The sequence below is a fragment of the Hylaeus volcanicus genome, chromosome 6 (assembly GCF_026283585.1).
Source record: "Hylaeus volcanicus isolate JK05 chromosome 6, UHH_iyHylVolc1.0_haploid, whole genome shotgun sequence".
In the NCBI taxonomy this organism is placed as follows: Eukaryota; Metazoa; Arthropoda; class Insecta; order Hymenoptera; family Colletidae; genus Hylaeus; species Hylaeus volcanicus.
The window spans coordinates 23,449,084-23,470,351 of record NC_071981.1 but is presented as its reverse complement, the minus strand read 5'-3'; the positions used below and the strand labels follow the sequence as shown (position 1 = coordinate 23,470,351).

Genomic DNA, 21,268 nt, shown 5'->3' with positions numbered 1-21,268 from the left:
AATAAAATCCCGAATAATTCATAAAAATGAAGTATGAAATATGGAGAGCTAAAATTTAATATATTAATTGAAAATGAAATTGTAAATTTCTATTCTGTAACTACTCGTAACCCACCACAACCCTCTACTGGCGAATTGTAGATATGTTGGCATAAATATTCCTGCTTTGACATCATCATATACCTGCATATACCGTTTTATGTGATGAGAAACGTAAACGGATTTCGCTGACGGGTTGATTGGATTGTATGTTTATCTTTTTTAATTGAATTGTATCTTCATAGCGAAATGATTATATCTTTTCCGTAAGAATGCTTAGCAAGATGAAAGCAGAAAATAAAAATTGATATTCCTTGTAAATTACAGCAATGATAGAAAATAAGGAAAACAACCATTTACGGGATTCTTTATTATGATAGTGTCAAAAGGTAAAATTAATTTTATTATATGTTTGCCATTTGGTTGCCTTTCTGTTGATTTAACAATTCGACTAATGTTTAGTGATAATGTTCAATTATATCGTATATCAAAAGTCATTCATATTACTGTCGTATTATTCGCGCTTTTTAAAAAAAAAAAACTAACTTCTGACGTAAAGATAATTGTTTCTTATACAATTAAATATACTTTACAAATTTTGTCTGATACACATACATTTTATTTTAGAAACACTATAATTAAAGCTTCTATGACTTTAAACTCCTTTGTATAAGAGTACACTAAGACTGTTTGGTTTTATGTTGATCATTATCTATTAGCTTATGTGGTTTATTATTAATGGTTAGCAAGAAGTAAAACTGATAATAAGCATATGTTACGTACCTGAGGTTATTATAAATTATTTTTTCCCTTAGGTAGTAGCAGAAGATGGCGATTAAGTGATTGTTTCCTTATACATAATGAGGGATAAGTGCATTAGACATGGATATACTTAATATAGAAGATGTGGAAACCGGTGTTCGTTCATCAAAAAATTCTACATCGATACAATGCAACTGCATAAACTCAAATTCTATATGTTACATCGCCGTCACAGTAGCTACACTGGCTCTTTTGGGAGCGATCGTTTTTATCTGCAGAGATTACATTAAAGTGTTACTCTATTGGATCGAACATCAGAATATATGGGTCGTTGCTGTAATATTTATTGCTCTGTTCACAGTGGTTTCATTCCCCATTGTAATCGGCTATTTATTCCTTATTATTGCTAGTGGTTACCTATTCGGTATATTGAGAGGTATCATGATGGTAGTATTATCAGCTAATCTGGGAATAGCCATAGCGCATATTACTCTCAGCACTTTGTCATCAAAGTTACCTCTTGGGGCACTCTTGCAAAATGACACAGCAAGAGCAATACTCAGAGTTATCTCTGGACCGCAAGCTTTCAAAGTTGTGCTGTTTGCGAGGTTAACTCCTATTCCTTTTGGTCTGCAAAATACTATTTTCGCAGTATGTACACTTTTCAATGATATTAAACTATGTACTTGTGAGTATATAAAAAAAATAATATGTTCAAATATTTAGGTGAGTAATATGGGTGGTGTACAATACCATCTGGCTAGCGCGCTAGGTTTACTACCCGCTCAAATCATTAATATTTATTTGGGCAGTAGCTTGCGATCTATGCAAGATGTTCTAGAAGATAGATCAACAGCAGCAACTGGTTACGTTGTCTTTTGTTTTCAGGTAAATTATTCCTTTTTTTAATTGGAAACTTACGAACTTTTGCTGATAATATTCAAAACAAAATCTACATTCTATACGCGTATCTATTGCATTTTCAGATTTTAATAGGTATTTCGTTAATGGTGTACGTTGTACAAAAGGCGCGAAGAGAACTTCAACTAGCATTGTTGGAGGCTGATCTAGCCTCGATGGCCGACTCCTCTCATTATCTTCTCGATACATTACCGGATCCTAAAATAGTTTTAACGAATCTGATCGCCTAAACTCGCATAAAAGTTTTACTTCTTCAATGGGTACCTGCATGTTTCATACCTAACAACATCATTCACACTATTCGCGATTAAGTAGAAGAAACAAGGTTTAGTATATATTTAATATCAAACAATCATACGAATATATATTATAGTTTACATATTAGAAAGAATATTCTTCTATTTGACATACTCGTTAAAATTGAGAAATGTTGGATCAAGATATACAAATCAATCGTTTACCACTTTCACTGCGTGACAGAAATACGAATAGATTTTGTTTGAGTGCTATTTCAAACAATTCTACTAGACCAGATATACTAGTAAAAGAATTAATATCATTTAATCATGAAATGGAAAAATAATTACAATCATTTTCTTCATATATAATATTACTGTAAAAGAACTGAATATTTTGTGATACAAACAATAATTAATGGATAACTATTTAATTAAATATAAAGTAATAGAATTCTTTAAGCAATAACAACGGCAGATGAAGGTTCGCATTCGTAAGCATTTTTCTGAAATAATAAGTTGTATGTTTTGTGCCAAATCTCGTTTCCAAATACGAACAATCTCCATATATTTTAATATCTCCGTCTACGTAAAAAGATTTACATTTATTTACATTTGTTAATGTATATCGATTGTAATGTACTGTTATTAATTTTGTATTTTTATTTGCATTTTATTTGTATAATGCATTTATAAACGAGTCTTCCGAGATGTTAAGTTTTGAAAACCCTTTAAAATACATCAAATAACTTTTCGAAGACTTGAGATAGAATTAGAATTTATAAAACGAGTCAAATATTTGTTTTCAAATAATTGAAAATGACGTTATCGAATTTAAATGAAGGCAGATGTGTTATTTTGAAAAGAACGAAATCTAATGCCTTGCTTTATATATATGATTATACGGAATATTTTAGCTTGCAATACATGTTTAAAGTATAGCATGAAAAAGTATATATGTTTCTAGAATATATACGTAAACATTAATTATATTTACGCGAAGATTATAGAAAACGTTTGAGTAATAAATAAACGTTGTCGCAGAGATTAAGTAAACTCGACAAGCATTTGATCTGGAAGACTGAGACTATGTAATGGTTGAAATTATAATAAAATTTCCGTATTACTTTGTTATGGTGGCAACATATTGCTTCAACCATGACGTTCATAGTTCTTGTATTGTATTCTTGAACTTGATTTCTCATGTTTGAACCATTTCAAAATTTTTAATTTTTAAATTGAATGCAATTACGAAATTTTAATTCAAATGTCTACTTCAACTCTATCAAACGTTATATCCGTTTCTTGAATTAAGTAACAGATGTTATTTTAAAAAAACGCAGAAAAAAATAAATTTCCATACAATCACCAGTTTGTATGCTAAATTTAAGCGTCGTGGCGATACGAATAGAAAAATTGCGTTATACAACATTGTAATAAAAATAATGGAAATTGTAAATCACTATACTAAATAAAAAGGATTGTATCCACGTATCGCGTTAAAAATCCTCAAATGCACGAATAGTAATCTTTTCGATGTTTCTTCAAGGCCTTTTTAATAACTGCAACGGTAAAATCTGCGTCTTCTTTCGTAATACACAAAGGTGGTTTTATTCTCAATACCTGCACGTATCGAATGATATGAATATTTACATATTTAAATATTATAAATACTTGACCTGGTTAACTTACATTTGCATGTAATCCTCCCTTGCCGAGAAGAACGCCCATTTCTTTCATATCCTCGAAGATCTCGAGCATTCGTTCATTTTCTAATGGCTGTTTCGTTTCTGGATTTGAAATTAATTCAACTCCGATCATCAGCCCTTTCCCTCTGACGTCACCGACGATGTCAGGAAATTCTGATAGCAAAGTATTCAAACGACTGATCAAATAAGTACCGACGACTCGTGCATTCTCTTGAAGACCCTCTTCTTCTATAATCTAAGATATAAGTGTTACTTATACATTACGATAATTTATTTGTAATTTACTTGTAATTAGTTCTACTGATAAGGAAGCTGTAATTTGTAGTTCGAAGTACGACTTATGAATATTTTAGATGATAAATATATACTCACTTCTAATACAGTTATCCCCACAGCGCACGCGAGTGGATTACCTCCGAACGTATTGAAGTGCAACGCATCGTTTAGGCACTTGGCGATTTCTGTGGTTGTAACGACTGCGCCAAGAGGAAATCCATTACCGATGCCCTTCGCCATGGTTACAATATCAGGCGTGACGCCGTGATTTTCAAAACCCCAAAAGTGTTCGCCGGTTCTGCCAAAACCAGTCTGAACTTCGTCCGCTATGCAGACACCTCCCTTATCGTGGACGTAGTCGTACATCTTCTTAAGAAGATATTTGGGGTACTGCACCGCTCCACCTATCCCCTGAAGTTACAAAAAAATCCATGCAATTAACGAATGCAAAATATATTACAAATTTTCGCGCATATTTACAAGATACCTGAATGCTCTCCGCTACGAATGCCGCTACACCTTGCGTACAAGGTAGACCGAAGCTGAACGTTTCCTCAAATTCGTGAAAATATTTTTCTGACGCCATGCATCGTTCCTCGGTGCAGTCGCAGCTTCTTCCAATCGTTTGCACGGGCGAGTCTCTACATTTGGAACCACCCCACTCGCCCTTGTACACATCTGGATACACTGTCTGAAATTGGCAAGCATTATACAGGATGCCTCGGTATAATACAGAGTATTCCAGTATACTCTGGAAATATCTTTCACTCACGTGCACGTAACCAGGTGGTTGTACGAGGAAAGGATACCGCCAGGTACTCATCGCGGTGGAGGCTGCAGTCCCAGACGTTGCTCCGTGATAACTGTTTTTTAAAGAAATAATGTTGTGGCCGCGAGTGTGAAGTCTAGCCATCAAGAACGCTAGTTCGTTCGCCTCCGAGCCGCTGTTCGTAAAATAAACCACCTTCAGCTTTCCCGAAAATTTGCTGAGCAATTTAGTAGCGTACTCGTGTAGACGTGGTTGCATATAAACGGAAGATACGTGGTTCAACTTCGATGCTTGTTCGGTTATAGCGGCTACTATTTTACTGTATAACAAGAACAAGGAAACGCGTTTTATTTTTGCGTTCGACTTGCTTAAAATCGAATTTTGGAGTCTTATTACATTAGCGATTCAACGTACTTCTTTCGATACTTGAATCTTTATAGAAATAATACGAAGAAGTGATTTATTAATTTGACGAGGTGAGGACACCAAAATGGAACTCGAAGGAAGCAGTCTGGTCTAAGATATACTAGACGTCCCTTCATTCTAGAACTTACGGATGAGAGTGTCCGACAGATACGGTAGCAACACCTGCAAACATATCCAAATATCGTTTTCCATTATGGTCCCACAACCACTGTCCTCGACCTTCGTGTATCATTAACGGCTGCTTGTAAAATGATTTCAAAGAGGGAGAAACGATTGATTCGCGTGCTTTTTTCACATTTTCGTACTTTGCACCCTGAATAAAGAAGAAAACTTAAAGAGGAAAACTTACGTACGTCTGGTAGAGTAGATTTAATTTTATCATATTTTAATGTACAAAAAGGAATACCTTTAGGCGAACTCAAAACCTTACCGTATAAGTGGAAGGTATGTACTCGCAAACGGGCATTTTTAGAGAACTCTTCGCATCGATCGCGAGGGATCTTCCTTGCACCGTGAACCCTAAAATAATAGTTAGTGTTTTAGGGTAATTCTAAGTTTCATTCGTTGAATTCAGAAATTTTAATGTTTGCAAAATACATTTGAAAGTTTGAATTATGCGACAGGAAATTACATGTATATTGTTTCAGGTATAAGAGAGCGCGTAACGATTCTTACCGGATATTGCATAAGTTACAAATTTGAATTTAAGTTAACCCTTTGCACTTCTGAGCCCAGCTGTATATAATATGTACTACGATATGTATTACTACAGTAAGAAGTTTGAGAGAAGGTCATATGATAGAACAAATTGCCAATGTACCCATACAGCCTAACTGTTTGGAGTGCGGAGGGTTGATATATACAAATCACATGCTTTCCAATACTGATATTAAGTAAACCTACTGATGAATGTAATGAGAATACATATAATCAGAGATGTAAACTATGATTCAGTTTGGTAGAACACTTACACTTTGAATTCATCAGGTGCAGCGTACTAACACTGATTTTTACGCGCATGATTGCTTGAATGTTCGTTCGTAATTGATTGGTAAATCCACTTTTCAGATTAATGTATCTGTTTAAAAACCATTCTACGGAGAATTACCGATAGTTGTGTGTTCCGTTTGCGTTACAAATAGGAATCGTTACTGGAAACTTTTTAACTGTCCGAGGACTGATTGCGGACTAACAATACCGCGTAATTATGCAAACAAGAATCGAAAAGTTAAACGAGTTTATTTTAATGCGAGCATTCATGTATAAATACAGGCTCGTTGAGCTACGTATGCGTAAAGGAAATTAAGATCTTTTACGAATATTAATACAATTTCGTTATGCATCGAATATTCGAATAAAAGGACGCAAACTATAATAAGATATTTAAAAAGGATGACAATTGTCGTGACTGTTTAGTGGAAATATATTTTAAATTAAATAAAATATTATAAAATCAACTTTATTTATACATTTTAAATAATTGACCCATAAGTTAATCACTATTCTTTTAATATTTTTGTATCCTCTAACTCTTCCTTATCGTTTGCCTTTTTATCTTCTAAATACGACGGATCGTTGGTAAGTGATTTAAATTTGAACACTACTGGTATACTCTTTAGAGTGGGATTTGTTTTTTCTAGACACCTTATCCAAGATAACAAGGAATCTTTAGAGGATGTACCGGTCGCGCACATCGCATAATATACACCATCGTCTTGTTCGTGAATAGTAACAGGTATCTTAGTGTGAAGACTTTGCCAAAATGGGATTTTCAAATTAGAAACATCTGAAAATTAAATGGCGAAACTTATTTCTATAGCAGTTTAAACGTATCATACATTCAAAATTGTTAATTTCATCGTACCATCGGTTGTATCAGGAATAACTTCCCTTTTTATGGGATCTCCTTTCAATACAAAATAATCTATACGTTGATCTCCAACCCAAATCATAAATGGTCCTTCTATAACTAAAGGTTTATTGGTTGGTTGTACAGCAAGCAGTGTCTGTTGCCATTTACTTATACTGGATATAATCCATGTATCGTCCACAGCATCTAGCACATCTTTCGTTTTATACACCGTAATCCTGGCTCGTACATCTATGCTAGATATTTTTGCAATAGCATATTTTGCAAGTACTTGCGGATCTTTAGGCGTTGGTTCAGGAAGAGGCCAAGGGTTTAGTCTGGAAAACTTTGGCATCCAATAAGCCATGCGATATAACTTTTGTATAGGATAACTTCTTTCGCCAAAAATATTTAGAATCATTTCTTGCAGTTCGTAATCGGGCATCACGTTATTTTCTTCCATTTGTCTAAGCAATAAGAGAGCAACATCTTGCTGCTTTGGATAATGATACACCATTATTTGATATATATTCGTAGGTATGTGTACCCCTTTCGGAAATACGTCTAGCAAAGCCTTATAAACTTCTAAATCCTTGTGTACGCCAAACTCTTTCATATATCTCAAAGCGTATTTAATAAAGTCGGCTTGTCCCCTTTGCAAACTACGATCCTTGACGTATAAACGTATAACATCTAAAAACGTTTCTTTTTCCTTCTTTTCCATCATATCAAAATTATAAACTGCTATTGCATCCTTATGCTTCTTTTCATCATACAAAATTTGATGGTTTTTATGAAAATGATTAAAAATCATTAATTGCGCGAACGTCCATCCTTTGGTTATCGGAACTTTGTCTAATAAGTTAAAGGTTCTTTTCATTAAAAAATACATATTAACTGTCTTTCGAAATTTTACAATGTTCACATTTATTGAAATTCATGGATTTTCATTACACTATTCTTTATAACCTCTTTTCTTCAATGTAACTACTTCGATAAATACATTTGTACAGTTAGAGTTACGATAGAATCGTTGGTCTCTTAAGTTTTAGCATTGATCGCCCATTTGGCATCAAATTTAGATGCATTTTCTGTCAAGTTACTCAATTTTTATATTTATTATAAACAAATATACATTTCATGGCAATTCATTCGTTCATCGACGATGTATAGTAATTATAGATCAGAGATCCCAGATTCGGCATGCGGATCCCCGTGTCGACGAAAAGTGGTGCCGACTATGTTTCTAAACGTACTAAAAACCAAACCTATAAATAGGAATTTATTTCTGTAAATATTATAATAGTTTTAGATTTAAAATTCATTGAAACATTACAAGTATGTCTGTATCATAATTGTCAGCGTATTATTTTACATGTACATTACATAAATTCCTCATATGAATTCCACTGGTCCCTAGAGATAGGCAACCTGTTGTCGTAGCTGTAAATAAATTACATGCTACGATGTGTGTCGACCCATAAACTGAAAAATTATATGTTTTATCGATAAACGTAGCATTTGTTAAATAATACAAATTTAATTTAGAATTTCAATGTATTGTTAAACTCTTTACTGTCATTATACACTCGATAGAAGGAAAGATAATGCTTGACGAGCAAACTGGATTAGGTTGCATATCTTTAAGGGTTTGTGAGATGATCACAATTATTGAGAACCTCTGACGTAAAACAGGATAAAAATAGAATGTTGTGTCCCGTGTAAATGACAGTATTTCCTTTAGACAGATGTAAAATGTTTTAAATTTTAAACCGGTGAAGTTGTATGGCATCCACGATGTTTACTAACAAAACCAAAAGAAATTGCGTAATTGTTATTTCGATCTTCGTACATATATAAATCAGAATTAGTACAATAATAACAGATCGAAATAAGTAATTTAGTATTGCAGAGGATCGAAGGTTATTAAGAATTGTAAATATATATATTTTCATATCTGCTGTTAGTGTTAAGAATGAAAAGTAAATAGATTGATTGCGATTGGTATGTAGAAGTACAACTTGTACTCTTCTACCAAAGAGAATATACACTCCATTTTCTGTGATAAGTATTAAATACATCATTTATATTGTAAACACTGTTAACTATCGTAGAAGAATGAATCCATTACTGAAAATATTTTTATCCCATTGTTGGGGAAATATGTATTTAATAGTAGGATTGACCATGGGCTTGAGTCTCAGTATGATATCTGTATCTATAGATACAAATGATTACAGTGACAAAACAGAACATTTAATACAGTCTACGTATTATCAAGAAGATCTAGACGAATACGAACCAAAGATAAATATCAATAGTAAACCACAACAGGCACAAAAAGTGCCGAAAACATTGATACGCCCAAGATATTATTCCACGGAACTCGGAATCAGAGAGAAACTATTCGTAGGGGTGATTACAAGTCAGCAATATTTACATAGCAGAGATATAGCGATCAATAAGACAGTTGCTCACATTGTGGATAAAATTCGGTATTTCATATCTATACCAGAAGGAACAAAGCCTAATGTTACTCTTCCTGGTATTGTTGGATTCACGGATACTAGAAGCATATTGAAACCATTTCATACTATGAAATACATAATCGACAACTACCTGGAGAACTATGATTACTATTTCTTGACTAAAGATGTAAGCTACATCAATGCTAAAAAATTAGTACAATTTGTTACCAAGATTAGCGTAAGTCAGAACGTTCACGTCGGTGTTCTCGGAGATATTCCAAGTTATTGTTCTTTGGGTAAAATAATTAGTGTGTTATACAATCACGCTAATAAAAAGTAACAATCTATTAATGACGATTATCGATTTTCAGATTCAGGAATTCTTTTAAGCAATTCGATCGTACAGGAGGTGAAAAATAATTTAGACTGGTGCGTGAAAAATGCTTACTCCGATTCGGATGACGTTAATTTCGGACGATGTATCGTTCATTCGGCCTCGACGCGTTGCTCTACTCGCGTACAAGGTCAAAATTACTTATCCACCAAATTAAAGTCCACATTTTTATTCGAACAGGACTTGGAAGAGTTAGCTAAAAACGAAGAATTTGCAAAATCGCTCGTAATATACCCGATATACGATCACAATCTCATTTATAAATTTAACACTTACTTTGCAGCAGTAAGTTAATATGTAATTCGTTAGACATGTAATTGAATACATTGCAACGTTTATGATTTATTACTTTCAGATCAAGTCTATTGAAATTCAAGGAAATATCTCTAACATTCGGGAAGCAATCTTAAACATGGCACATTTAGGTCCACCGCAAGAACATGACGTGTCCTGGCCTGTTGGCAATCAGCCGGGAAACAAGGCCTCTGGACGTTTCGATATCTTGCGGTGGATGTACTTCAACGAGACTCATACATTTTTCAGTACAGACTTCTCGGGTGTGCAAGAATTAAAAACTAACGCGAAATTCGACATAGATCGGATTATTAATGTAACAGCCTCTAGCATTATTGCCAATTCCCCGCTAAAGTTGAAATTTAAAAGATTACTCAACGGATATCAAAAGTTCGATGCATCACGAGGAATGGATTACATATTAGACTTGGTGTTTACTGACGTAACAACCGGCAAAGAAGTCATAAAGAGAATAGAAGTGTGCAAACCACTTGGTAAGGTTGAAATTTTACCTGTTCCATACGTAACAGAAAACACGAGAGTTAATATAATATTGACCGTTGACTCGTTGAGAAAGCAGGATGCGTTAAAGTTTTTGGAACAGTATGCTGCTGACTGCATGGAGAAAAAATATAAAACTTTTCTCATGGCGGTTTGTATTTTTGTAGCTTCTATTGAACATTTTTAAAACACTTTTTAGTTTATTGACACTCTTGATTTTTCATAGGTTCTTTTGTATAATTTCAATTCCCCCTCGAAAGGCAAAGATGATGTATTCTACGATGTCAAACAATATGCGCTTACGTTAGCTGAAAAGTATAAGAAAAACCAATCGAAAATCACTTGGCTCTCTATACGTTTACCAAATAACGTAACATCCATTGACTTTGATCCGACGTTAACTATTGCCGTCACGGATTTGTGCATCAGAAAATTTTCGCCTGAAAGTTTAATACTCTTTGCAGAGACTGGAATACAACTTCGATTGGATTATTTAAACAGAGTATATATACACTCATATTCGTTACTTATTATAAGAGACTTGTATTTAGTGGCTCAAACTAATTGTTATTGTAATGTTCAGATTCGTATGAATACCATCAATCAGTACCAAATATTTAGCCCAATTCCGTTCGTGGAATTCCATCCTGATATAGCTCATATGAATGACGTGAAATATGTTGACTCGGACATTAACCGTAACCACGGGAGATACGACGAATACAATTATAACAATATTGCTTTTTACGTAAGGGATTACAACGCAAGTATGTGCTCCCGTAGAATTTTCATTATGCATCTTTACGAATTGTTTAATGAAACACATTAATTATAATGAGCACGTTTATATATTTGTTACAGTGCGGAGAAACGTGGAGACCAGCATTCCAATAACACACTCCGACAGGGACATACCGTCTCTTTTAAAACTCTCTCAGGATATACCTGTGACATCTTTGTACGAAATGTTCGTTTCCTTCAGTAATTTACATATACTACGCGCGGTAGAACCAGCCCTTAAAGTAAAATATAAAGACATCGATTGCACTAGCGCTTGTAACAATAATATGTATAAGCTTTGCGTCCGATCTAGAAGCTTCCACTTGGGTCGACGCAGTCAACTCGCCAGATTAGTGTTGGATTACAAAACGTACAAAAATAATTTACTAGCGTAAATTATGTTCGCTGAGGAAAACATGAATTTTTTAACGCTATTATTATCCAGTGAAATTTGATATTAAATATTCTATTTATATATGTATATTGTAATAGTCATATTATAATGAATATTTTATTAAATTTATACATTTCATTTAAATAAATATTTTGTAAGTAATACAGTCGTTTAATCGTTTTGTGCACACATCACATATGACATTTTGTATTTTTAAGAGACTGCATGAATAACCAATCGAATTTATGAACATACTATATATGATATTTGGATACCGAGTATCTCGAATACACGAAGAATCAATTCAAGATTAAAAACAAAGCTTTTGCCACTTAACCAGGAAGCGCGTAAAAGATTTTGGCAAGATTTCTACCTTCCATGTATATAAGAAAGTAAAGATCATATAATTACACTAAATATTAGTCAATAGTAATTGTACAATCCCTAATACCTTATAAATAAATGTACATACGCTATATTATCATTTGTATTCCTCACTGCTCGGAAATCAAAGGTTTGTTGTATATGTGTATATAGCACAACTTACTGTGGTACATATAGGATATGTGGACCATGCTTTCAAACTTGCTATACACATTTCCTTGGCATGGAACAGAATTAACATTTTTCTATTTCGTCTTCCCGAATCCTTCGATGAACCATGACAAATAAAATGCTGAAAAATAAATTTGTTTTAACTATAAACAATTTTCTGCGAATTTGTTCACATCTCTGGAAAATATTGTTGTAATGAAAATATACGTGTTACAGTAGATGACGCTACTAGACGCAATTTACACGTACATTACATTAATTGCTATCAGATTCCGATTCTGATAACTGCAAGTCGTCGTTTAAAAGATTATCTGGCATTAGTAATGTGGGAGACGAAGCTGTACTGTTCAAATGTCCTAAAAAATATTAAAAAATTAATAGTTTTTAACTTTCTTGATTAATAACGATAGCATATATTTCGAAGAACATACCGTTAGTTCCTGTTGGCACTGGAATATTTTCAGTGTCCGAATCACTGTCGGAACTATCCGAACTCGAGCTACTCGTAGTAGAATCACTGAGAGCTCCTTGGTCACTGTCTATAGTTATAGTAGGTTTTATCGTCGCTTGAGTATTTATTGCAGGAGATGATCTCGGAGGCGCAGAAGAACTTATAATCGGGAATGATCCGGATGATGATAAAGGACAGTCGTCATTGTCGGAACCAATCATTGGCAAACTAGCCAAAGTCGATGGTGCCACTGATGGTTGCACTGGTGAACTAAAGTTCTGTGTGTTTTTAGTACGTTTAGAAAAAAATCTTAATGTGTTACGGTAACATTACTAAATAAATAAGGACTAAGGGATTATTTTATGTCTCTTTCAAACTAATTTACTTTGACATTAAAAAGTACCTAAATACCTATTGGTTGTGGTAGAAGGCGGACTTTTGCCATGATAGGGAGAAACTCTAAGGGGACTGTATTGTTTTGGATGTAATTGAATGCTAGGTTCTCTTTTCTTTCCACTCGTGACTTTTGTCCTCCCAGTTGCCCTTCCATGTGTAGGACTCCTCTTTGTTTCAACCGGGGTTATAGGTCTGTTACTTGTATTCCCCCCAGGAACTCCTAAGTGTGATTGAGACTTGGGTTCTGTTCTAAAAAAATGTTACAACGTACATCAATAGCATAGAAAACAAAGCTATCATAATTCCAGAAGAAGGAATGCGATGTTTGGTTACCGAGTTTTTTTCACTTGTATATTGGCGGTTAATTTTTCCAATGTAATCTCTCCTGTAACTCTATCTATTATCAGAACGCATTCTTTATGGTAAGGTCTTTGAGAACCTTTAAAAACTGTGTGAGGAATTCCAGCTCCGTCCAAGTGAGGCACAGTAACTGTCATCGTGTTGTTAGTTCCAACTTCGACCCTTGCTACTTTGGAAACGTCAACACTGGCTGGTTTGAAATCATCTAAATGAAATGTGACATTTTCGTTAATTCTTGGTAAAATTATTAATAATTTTGCATAATATTTTAGGCACTCTACATTTTTCAGAAAATACAAAGAGGAAATTGGTTGTCTCGAGACATCTAAAGTGAGATTTCTTATAGTTACATATGTTAACGACGATATCTATGCACTGGCCTCGGTGATTTAAGTTGTAAATTAAACGAATCCGAGTACTAACATTTCAGGGTGTGAAAGGCTGTCGATCTGTTGTTCGTGAAAGTTGGTCCCAGCTTAAGTTCCCGAATTTCGGGGCCCAAACCGAGCCGCTCTGCCATGTTACGTCCGATACCTTGGAAGTTTGTTTCGAGAACAGAAGCAACCGATTTCATCGAGTAACTTTATCTTAACGAACGTGAATGAGTAACCTGCTCGAGGTACGAGTAATCTACGGATAATCGAGATTACTCGTTGCACGTTTTAATCGTTGGATTGCCAAAATATGGAAGAGACGCGCACTTGCATTTTCCAGTAACAGCTGCTTCGAAAGCTGTTCCGTTCAGACTGTTAGAGAAAGATCGTTTGCACGTCCGTTCGATCTGTCACGTGTACGGAAACGGTTATCGTTAAATAGTGGCCTAACGATCGATAAAGTGGCACAGCGCAGAAAAATTAAACAAAATTCTTTCGGCTCGCACAACACGATTCTTCGTTGACCTAGTTCGTTTGATATCTGCGCTCATGAAAATCCCACACTTTATGGTTAATTCGTTCGATATTATTTGGGAACGCGTTTAAAAGGAAAATAGTGATATCTCGTCGATTCGATCGAATTCAAGATATGTTGCGATTTATCTGTTTTCGAATCCTCGGTAGAAGCATTTTATCGAGCCGTTTAAAGTTCAACTGAATATTAAATTTCAGAGTATGTGTATTATAGAAATCCGAGTATTATCATAGAATCTGTATCGAATATAGACAGGCTGCAAGCAGTAATATCTGACGGGATGTGACGTCCGCGAAAAAACTGCTTTCTCATTGGGCAGTTCCGTAACGTTACTTCGATTCTTGCAATTTCGAAGGAATTTACGAATAAAGTATATATTGCCACGAAACATTGATAAAGAGACATAACGCTGTGCCAATTTAAAAGATTTTTAAAATAATTATTAACTTTTCAATGTCCCGATCGTTTTACAGTTTCACTTATGCCAGGGATTGAATGCATCGTAAAACGCGGCAAAATTTAAAACGCTGAATTTACGTAAATGAAAATACAGTTTATTTCGTTAAGATTATAAAAATTAATATTATTCACAATTCGTTTAAAGTTAAGACCATAAAAATTTCGACGAAGCACAGAGAATACTGAGTCAAATCTGTACTTGGGATATCGTAATAGTAGCAAAACTCGTCGATGAAGAAACGTTCGAAAATATAAGAAACGACCAAACTGATAACGTTGTAATTACTATTTCGTATGCCTACCAACGTAATCATTAATAGCTGTAAAGTGGAAGCGATATTTAGTAACAACTGGTGCTTCCTTACTTGGCTCTTGTTGCGTTTCGATTGCAGCTGGAAAAATACTGGCAAAATGCCCAAAGAAAATACTATGAGCCAAATTTTTTCATTAATTCCATATCCATTTAGGATACCCGCAGTAAACAATGCCAAAGGTGCAACGTCGACAATCTTGGAGTACCAGTCGTAGGAAATCCTTAGGTACTTGGCTACATTGGTTGCTGATGTGATAGATGGTGCTCCTGGAAGCAACATTGCTAAAAATAATGTGCTTAATAGCTTCATATATATAATATAAGTGCTACTATGTTACTACGTATTATGGCGTGAATTAATTGTTTTTATACAATTAAGCAGGAAATATGTTTTTCAATCATTTTAAAGTTTTGAGAAACATCGCAACAAAAGTATTTATATTTCGAAATGTTCACCTGTACCCATTTAATAGAATTTGATAGTAAGAGATAAGGATGAGAAAGGTGATGTTATTTTTTCTTAGTCTTTAAAGTTCATGTAAAACAGAAGTTATGTAATGTAAAGATAAATATATAGTTGGAACTTGCGAGAAATAATATGAATGATGGATTATTTACAATATTATTCTTTATACTTTCCAGCAGCAAAAGCATATATATTATACACAAACAAATTTTGTAGACTTAATAATGAGATTATGAATTTTAATATGATGTGTAATGCAATTGGTTAATGTAAATCTTATACAGTATAAGCAGAGTTGAATCTATGCACAGGCAAATCTAGGCAGTCCCATATGAATGTTGAGCAAAATAGGATAGTTACACAAATCATAAAAATGATTTATTTCAAGCAAATGCAGTTTCAAGTATAAGCATAGAATTACGAATGACAATTGGTAGAAAAAAATTTAAATTCTATCATTACTAATTTCATCTTTAAATTATTACCCCTCCACTACAATATTGCACTACAAGCCAAAATATAAAAACTACAACAAGCAATTAAATATTATGCTAAGCAAAATAAGAAATTTGTAGAAATGCTATATTCCATGCAACAAGTAAAAATAAAGTCAGTACGATATCTTTTTGTGCCAAAGAAAACTCTGGCCCAAAAAAGAAAATGCAACTACCTAATTATTATACATCAACATCTCTGCGTGATCATTCTTTTCATCTTCTAAACATTATATTCGAACCAGTGCAACCAAACTACAATATTATTTCTCACCTGTTCCAACGAAATTGAAACAAATGTTGAACTAACTAATACATCTTCATCCTTTGGAGTTTTATGCATAAAAGTCATAGTACAATACCCTTACGTAGTTTCATACCAACTAATCCTCTGCATGACCCCCAATAACTTACAAGATGTACTTTTAGGGGGCTCTGTACAGATAACGTTGTTTTTAAAAAACACACTATCAAGATGCAGAATACTCAAGTGTCGAAGGATACATCCTTACCGAACCTAAGAATCCCTAGGATGGAATGAGAGAGTAGAATTTGGAAGGCACGTAACGACCAGGTAGTTGCTTTACCATAGGAGTCGCCAAGGAATTTCATGCAACCGATTGTCACGATAAATTTCGATAGGTGTGCTAAGACGCTGCTTGGACAAACCATGGTCACCTCTTATTCACAGACACTGTATCTTTCAATGAGAATAATCTCGAGTCACGAAATTTACCAAGTCTGATGAAAATTTCCATGCGATCACAATTAGAAGACGTCGATACATGAAATGTTTTCGTTTTATCGATAAAGCAAGCAACTTTTTCTGATCATTTATTTAATATCCAAACGAGGTTATGTATGATTACAATCGGTATTCGGTATCGAGTAAGCGCTATGTTACAGCGAACGGTCCTTCGTTCGTGTGTCTTCTAGTCTAAATTTATTAAAGTTTATTAAAACACCAGCGTTGACATAGATAGCAGCACAGACATCGTATTCTATTTAGATAGGTCGAACGCATACACGTCTATCTTGATCGTGATTCCGTCATCGCGTATGATACGCTACATATTCCGTCCTTGATTCCTAAAGCATAGATATGCATAGATATGTTACTGCCAGGGCTGGCCTTAAGAGCGGGGGGTCGAGCAACCCCCCGGGGCGCCAGATTTTTGGAGGCGTCGCAGTCCGGTGTCCCAAAAATGTTGTAACACCTTGAAAGGGGTGGTTCGGGAGGTGATTTGAAACAACTTTTTCCTTAGCGAAAATATCGTCCGAGGCTTCGTTGAGGAGATATTAACGGAAAACACTGACCAATCAGAGCGCCAGGATGCCAATGGAGCGCTCCCGGTAGCGTATGAGCGTGGCCGCCTAGCGCGTAGCCTACGCTCAACCGGCGATACTCGCGCTTTGATTGGTCGGGGTTTTCTGTTAATATCTCCTCAACGAACCCTCGGACAACATTTTCGCCAAGGAAAAAGTTGTTTCAAATTACCTCCCGGACCACCTCTTTCAAGGTGTTACAACATTTTTGGGCCACCCTGTATATACCCCTGACGGGGCGCCACGATAATCTTGCCCGGGGCTCCAATATTGCTAAAATCAGCCCTGGTTACTGCATAAATACATATACGTGTCAATTTAACGCCTTTAATAACAAATTTAGATCCAAACTATTTGTTTACACCAATGAAAACTAATGGGACTGATACAACGATTAGTGATACAACTATAAAGTATAAACCAATAAAGGCTGTAGCAGCAATCACCAATAAAATTTTGCATTCATTAATTTGTTTGCATTTGAATTAATCGATCGATCGATTGCGAACAATTACAGTTATTTCTTGGCTAACTCGTGGATTAAAAAGTTGTATTCGTAAGATGATGGGTAAAATATTTGTGCTAATAATGGTTACAGATATTATTGTTCTAAGGAGAAATATGCGTGCCTCGAAAAATATTAAATCCTTCTTAGAACGAATACCGAGATAGATAGAAGGCGATAGAAGAGTTAAGAAGAATTAAGACCCATAGGATATACATAGATAGCTATTTAGTTGGTTGCATTGTAAAGGAGGGTAGGAAGCAGTGTGCAGGATTTGGCATCGGTAAGAAAAGGATTGTACGCAATCGCGACTAGCGAGCCTTATGCACAGAAAAAAGAATCAAGAGTATGATTGGAGGTCAACGTCTTTCGACAAGGCGACTAATATATCACCGATGCGCCTTTTCACGGTTCCGTTAAAAGTTTTGCAGCAGTACTGCAGTATTTTTACCCTTGACAACTTGTCGTGTAATCGCGGTAAATGTTCGTGCGCGCTCGACGTGAAATCGTTACACAACCCTAAATTCTGCACGAACTTCACGGCATTGGCAATTCGGATTCTGATTTTGTTTGACGCAGTGCTTCTCAAACTAATGTTCTCTGTCGAACAAGAATCGCGTCTTTTGTTCCGAAAAGGCTCGATGAAAGATATCAATTGAAAATGAACCGAAGCGTTTAGAAAAGACTGATAAAGTTTATGGTTTCATCGATAATCAACGAATACTAATAAACGAATGCTGCAGGGATCGATGGTTGACCAAAGAAATCGTTTATTCGAAATTTGTATATTGTACTTTGTATATTTGTATATTCTTACTTTAAATTTAGTAAGAGTTGTAGAATTATTAGGTTGTCCAGAAAGTTCGTGGCAATTTTTAAGAAAACTTCAAAGGCACATCTCAATTGTTATATACATTTATTTATATGTATATTTATTGAATTACATAGGTAATATTTTGTTCCACAACCTTTCCACTTTTTAAGGGATGTACATATATATGTTATTTGTTTTCAGCCACTTCGACATATTCAGACCTGCACCACCTATCAAAAATCGGCATGGACATTCCGGACAACCCGATAAAAGACGTATCCTGCAAGAATCTTTAACAAATTTGAACGTCAGTCCATTTACGAATCGCTACTGTAGCAGAGCTACGCCTTGTCCGGCGAGTGCTGCCATCTGGCGTATCAAAGAGACATAGAAACGATTATAGGAATTCCGATATCCAAAATGCATTTCTTACTTTGTTCGAAGCGGGCTTCGGCCACGAAGCGCACACTTGTAAATGTATAAGAAAATATGCAAAATATTTGCATAACAAAATGTACTTGTAATCCAGTTTAATCACTTACAACAGATAATATTACAAAGGATTCTTCGTTCAAAAGTTAAAGCTAGTTAAAATTCCATTCATAAACAATTCACGTAAAGATATTGTTTACGAGGTAGTTATTTTTAGTTCGGTGTACTATTACGACGATTAATCTTATCCATAGTATCACGGTGCGCCTTGGCAACCGCGTAACACGACATTACTATCACAGTTTGGCAAACGATGTAACTCTACGTTCTCTCTCTTTTCTTTTTTCTCTTTTTTTCTTTACACCCAACGGCGATGGGTAAAACGTTTACCGACAGAACGTTTTGTCTCTTTAAATATTAACGACCGTTCGAACGGTTCTACTTATTCCTATGTTTACAAGCCAATTTCTAGATAAATATCTCACGGTTAGAGCCGCGCCGACTAAAAATAGAATTTTTGCGACATTTTTACATTGGGCGCCAGAAACGCTATTTTAAAATATAATCGCGCGCACGCCGCGAACCGAGCAGTAATTTAAAATTAACGGGCCCTTGAAAAGTGTCGCGATTTCGTGCGATCAATAACAAAATGAAATTATTTCCGTGCCTGGCGAGGTTCGGAGTTGAAAATCAGAGTTGATCGACGTTACTGTAATTACATAAATTAAATAATATAAATATACGACAACACAGCGAACAGTTCTCGAACATTTGTACGGAGTTCTTATTATTCCATTTAGTATTTTTTGTATTCAATTGAGAAAAGTGTCCATTAAGACCAGTCATTTATTACATTATTTGTCAGCGTTGGTAACACAAATTTCCGTTTAGAAAATTCGTATTCGTATATTCACGTATAAAAGAAACATTCCTCCGACGGTTGAAAATGTTTTTACGTAACGGATGTTCCTCGACGAGTTAAATAGTGATTTCTCCTCGTTTCCATAGCCCTTCATGCAACGCTGCGCTCGTACAGGGCGTTCCAAAATATAAAAGGAACGTCTCGTTCTGAAAAAAAGAAAATGAATTGCGAGCGGTAATAACCGCGTGCATTATTATTCCGATTATTTTTCCTGGTTCCGACGGAGATTGCTCGTCGGCTGCGTGTCGCGATAGAAATTACATCGCTGTGGCAATTAGGTTACGTGACGGGGGAAATACGCGTCGTTGTTTTCTTTATTTATCAATGCCGATGATACCCATCTATCTAGGTTTTTGTCTTTCGCGTGCACGCTTGCCTCTCCGCCGTGAATTTTATTACGCGCAGGATTTATCGAGCCAAAGAAAACGTTGTCCCTTTCTCCTTGAAATTTCCGACGTGTTCTCCCTTAATACGCGTCAACCGCACATGGGCGACAGGAATTTTCACTAAAGAATTAAAATAAATCAATTCAGAAAAACTTACAGGTCCTCAATCATAGATTGAATCGACAGTGGTTTGAAAACAGATTTACTAGAATACAGAAAAGGTAAAACTAATTTATTATCAACGCAAAACTGATCTCATAGCTCAACGATGCAATCAAACGCTAACATAAATCCCGTAGTTCAGCGAATAGTATGATCAAGCACAAAGCCTGTCGCCTTCGATCATTTACTCACATCCGTTTCGTTATATTTAAAAGTGAAAAACAAAACCAGACAGGCAGTCAATCTATCAACTTCTTTTCTTTTGCGGAATAAAATAAATTCCTATTTAGGTTGAATTTTTCTAGGCACGTTCGCGAAGATTTTATTTTCCATAAAGATCCGCAGTCCAGTCATAAGGATCGTTCAAAGACTTGTTGCTTCTATACTTTTACCCACTTTTCGCACTTTTTCTTGTTAATTTCGCAAAATTATACAGGGTGTCCCAAAAGTCGGGGAGGAGCCGGAAATGGGGGGTAGCTGAGACGATTCCGAACAACAAT

At 35.1% G+C, this 21,268-nt stretch overlaps 6 protein-coding genes across 11 annotated transcripts; 2 read left to right on the top strand and 4 right to left on the bottom strand.

Annotated features, from left to right (window-relative positions):
- The first annotated feature begins 15 nt into the window (after positions 1–15).
- On the top strand, positions 16–3,327 carry LOC128878963 (transmembrane protein 64). Of its 3 annotated transcripts, XM_054127658.1 has the most exons (5): positions 16–246; positions 367–428; positions 855–1,452; positions 1,528–1,689; positions 1,788–3,327. In XM_054127658.1, exons 3-5 carry the CDS (start codon positions 922–924, stop codon positions 1,950–1,952), a joined length of 858 nt encoding a protein of 285 aa, XP_053983633.1. In that variant the 5' UTR covers positions 16–246; positions 367–428; positions 855–921; the 3' UTR covers positions 1,953–3,327. The 3 variants fall into 3 exon arrangements, with proteins under 3 accessions (XP_053983633.1, XP_053983632.1, XP_053983634.1); XM_054127657.1 differs by having other exon boundaries at positions 16–428; XM_054127659.1 differs by lacking the exons at positions 16–246; positions 367–428 and adding an exon at positions 536–780.
- Positions 3,328–3,441: 114 nt separating this feature from the next.
- On the bottom strand, positions 3,442–6,406 carry LOC128878958 (alanine--glyoxylate aminotransferase 2, mitochondrial). 2 transcript variants are annotated; one of them, XM_054127651.1, is made up of 8 exons: positions 6,110–6,406; positions 5,569–5,657; positions 5,267–5,451; positions 4,716–5,031; positions 4,431–4,634; positions 4,040–4,354; positions 3,651–3,902; positions 3,442–3,581 (listed from the first exon to the last, which is right to left on the bottom strand). In XM_054127651.1, the coding sequence occupies exons 1-8, from the start codon at positions 6,156–6,158 to the stop codon at positions 3,468–3,470; spliced, it is 1,524 nt and encodes a 507-aa protein (XP_053983626.1). In that variant the 5' UTR covers positions 6,159–6,406; the 3' UTR covers positions 3,442–3,467. The 2 variants fall into 2 exon arrangements, with proteins under 2 accessions (XP_053983626.1, XP_053983625.1); XM_054127650.1 differs by having other exon boundaries at positions 4,431–5,031.
- Positions 6,407–6,543: 137 nt separating this feature from the next.
- LOC128878961 (evolutionarily conserved signaling intermediate in Toll pathway, mitochondrial) lies at positions 6,544–8,181 on the bottom strand. 2 transcript variants are annotated; one of them, XM_054127654.1, is made up of 3 exons: positions 7,913–8,181; positions 7,003–7,842; positions 6,544–6,924 (listed from the first exon to the last, which is right to left on the bottom strand). In XM_054127654.1, exons 1-3 carry the CDS (start codon positions 7,926–7,928, stop codon positions 6,638–6,640), a joined length of 1,143 nt encoding a protein of 380 aa, XP_053983629.1. In that variant the 5' UTR covers positions 7,929–8,181; the 3' UTR covers positions 6,544–6,637. The 2 variants fall into 2 exon arrangements, with proteins under 2 accessions (XP_053983629.1, XP_053983628.1); XM_054127653.1 differs by having other exon boundaries at positions 7,003–8,177.
- Positions 8,182–8,389: 208 nt separating this feature from the next.
- On the top strand, positions 8,390–11,832 carry LOC128878957 (chondroitin sulfate glucuronyltransferase). Its single transcript, XM_054127649.1, has 6 exons — positions 8,390–9,751; positions 9,827–10,134; positions 10,205–10,795; positions 10,871–11,146; positions 11,228–11,411; positions 11,506–11,832. The coding sequence occupies exons 1-6, from the start codon at positions 9,106–9,108 to the stop codon at positions 11,817–11,819; spliced, it is 2,319 nt and encodes a 772-aa protein (XP_053983624.1). The 5' UTR covers positions 8,390–9,105; the 3' UTR covers positions 11,820–11,832.
- A 56-nt stretch (positions 11,833–11,888) lies between these two features.
- On the bottom strand, positions 11,889–14,892 carry LOC128878962 (ell-associated factor Eaf). Its single transcript, XM_054127655.1, has 7 exons — positions 14,282–14,892; positions 14,004–14,210; positions 13,554–13,785; positions 13,236–13,469; positions 12,805–13,094; positions 12,623–12,729; positions 11,889–12,494 (listed from the first exon to the last, which is right to left on the bottom strand). The coding sequence occupies exons 2-6, from the start codon at positions 14,152–14,154 to the stop codon at positions 12,629–12,631; spliced, it is 1,008 nt and encodes a 335-aa protein (XP_053983630.1). The 5' UTR covers positions 14,155–14,210; positions 14,282–14,892; the 3' UTR covers positions 11,889–12,494; positions 12,623–12,628.
- Positions 14,893–15,021: 129 nt separating this feature from the next.
- Positions 15,022–17,301, bottom strand: LOC128878964 (uncharacterized). 2 transcript variants are annotated; one of them, XM_054127661.1, is made up of 3 exons: positions 16,958–17,301; positions 16,734–16,876; positions 15,022–15,528 (listed from the first exon to the last, which is right to left on the bottom strand). In XM_054127661.1, the coding sequence occupies exons 2-3, from the start codon at positions 16,831–16,833 to the stop codon at positions 15,077–15,079; spliced, it is 552 nt and encodes a 183-aa protein (XP_053983636.1). In that variant the 5' UTR covers positions 16,834–16,876; positions 16,958–17,301; the 3' UTR covers positions 15,022–15,076. The 2 variants fall into 2 exon arrangements, with proteins under 2 accessions (XP_053983636.1, XP_053983635.1); XM_054127660.1 differs by having other exon boundaries at positions 16,734–17,301.
- Between the last annotated feature and the right edge of the window lie 3,967 nt (positions 17,302–21,268).

What these genes read in the sequence shown, in the direction of transcription:
- LOC128878957 (XM_054127649.1), top strand. Translation starts at nt 9,106, where the DNA reads ATGAATCCATTACTGAAAATATTTTTATCCCATTGTTGGGGAAATATG. An exon ending in ATAAAACTTTTCTCATGGCG is followed by an intron (nt 10,796 to 10,870) that starts GTTTGTATTTTT and finishes GATTTTTCATAG; the next exon opens with GTTCTTTTGTATAATTTCAA. An exon ending in GATTGGATTATTTAAACAGA is followed by an intron (nt 11,147 to 11,227) that starts GTATATATACAC and finishes TGTAATGTTCAG; the next exon opens with ATTCGTATGAATACCATCAA.
- LOC128878958 (XM_054127650.1), bottom strand. Translation starts at nt 6,158, where the DNA reads ATGCGCGTAAAAATCAGTGTTAGTACGCTGCACCTGATGAATTCAAAG. An exon ending in ACATACCTTCCACTTATACG is followed by an intron (nt 5,452 to 5,568) that starts GTAAGGTTTTGA and finishes TTCTTTATTCAG; the next exon opens with GGTGCAAAGTACGAAAATGT. An exon ending in AGGGAGGATTACATGCAAAT is followed by an intron (nt 3,582 to 3,650) that starts GTAAGTTAACCA and finishes CGATACGTGCAG; the next exon opens with GTATTGAGAATAAAACCACC.
- LOC128878961 (XM_054127653.1), bottom strand. Translation starts at nt 7,879, where the DNA reads ATGTATTTTTTAATGAAAAGAACCTTTAACTTATTAGACAAAGTTCCG. An exon ending in TATTCCTGATACAACCGATG is followed by an intron (nt 6,925 to 7,002) that starts GTACGATGAAAT and finishes TTTAATTTTCAG; the next exon opens with ATGTTTCTAATTTGAAAATC.
- LOC128878963 (XM_054127658.1), top strand. Translation starts at nt 922, where the DNA reads ATGGATATACTTAATATAGAAGATGTGGAAACCGGTGTTCGTTCATCA. An exon ending in TGCAAAATACTATTTTCGCA is followed by an intron (nt 1,453 to 1,527) that starts GTATGTACACTT and finishes TCAAATATTTAG; the next exon opens with GTGAGTAATATGGGTGGTGT. An exon ending in ACGTTGTCTTTTGTTTTCAG is followed by an intron (nt 1,690 to 1,787) that starts GTAAATTATTCC and finishes TTGCATTTTCAG; the next exon opens with ATTTTAATAGGTATTTCGTT.
- LOC128878962 (XM_054127655.1), bottom strand. Translation starts at nt 14,154, where the DNA reads ATGAAATCGGTTGCTTCTGTTCTCGAAACAAACTTCCAAGGTATCGGA. An exon ending in ATACAAGTGAAAAAAACTCG is followed by an intron (nt 13,470 to 13,553) that starts GTAACCAAACAT and finishes ACATTTTTTTAG; the next exon opens with AACAGAACCCAAGTCTCAAT. An exon ending in AGTGCCAACAGGAACTAACG is followed by an intron (nt 12,730 to 12,804) that starts GTATGTTCTTCG and finishes AATATTTTTTAG; the next exon opens with GACATTTGAACAGTACAGCT.
- LOC128878964 (XM_054127660.1), bottom strand. Translation starts at nt 16,893, where the DNA reads ATGGTTTGTCCAAGCAGCGTCTTAGCACACCTATCGAAATTTATCGTG. An exon ending in CCTAGGGATTCTTAGGTTCG is followed by an intron (nt 15,529 to 16,733) that starts GTAAGGATGTAT and finishes TGTTGCTTCCAG; the next exon opens with GAGCACCATCTATCACATCA.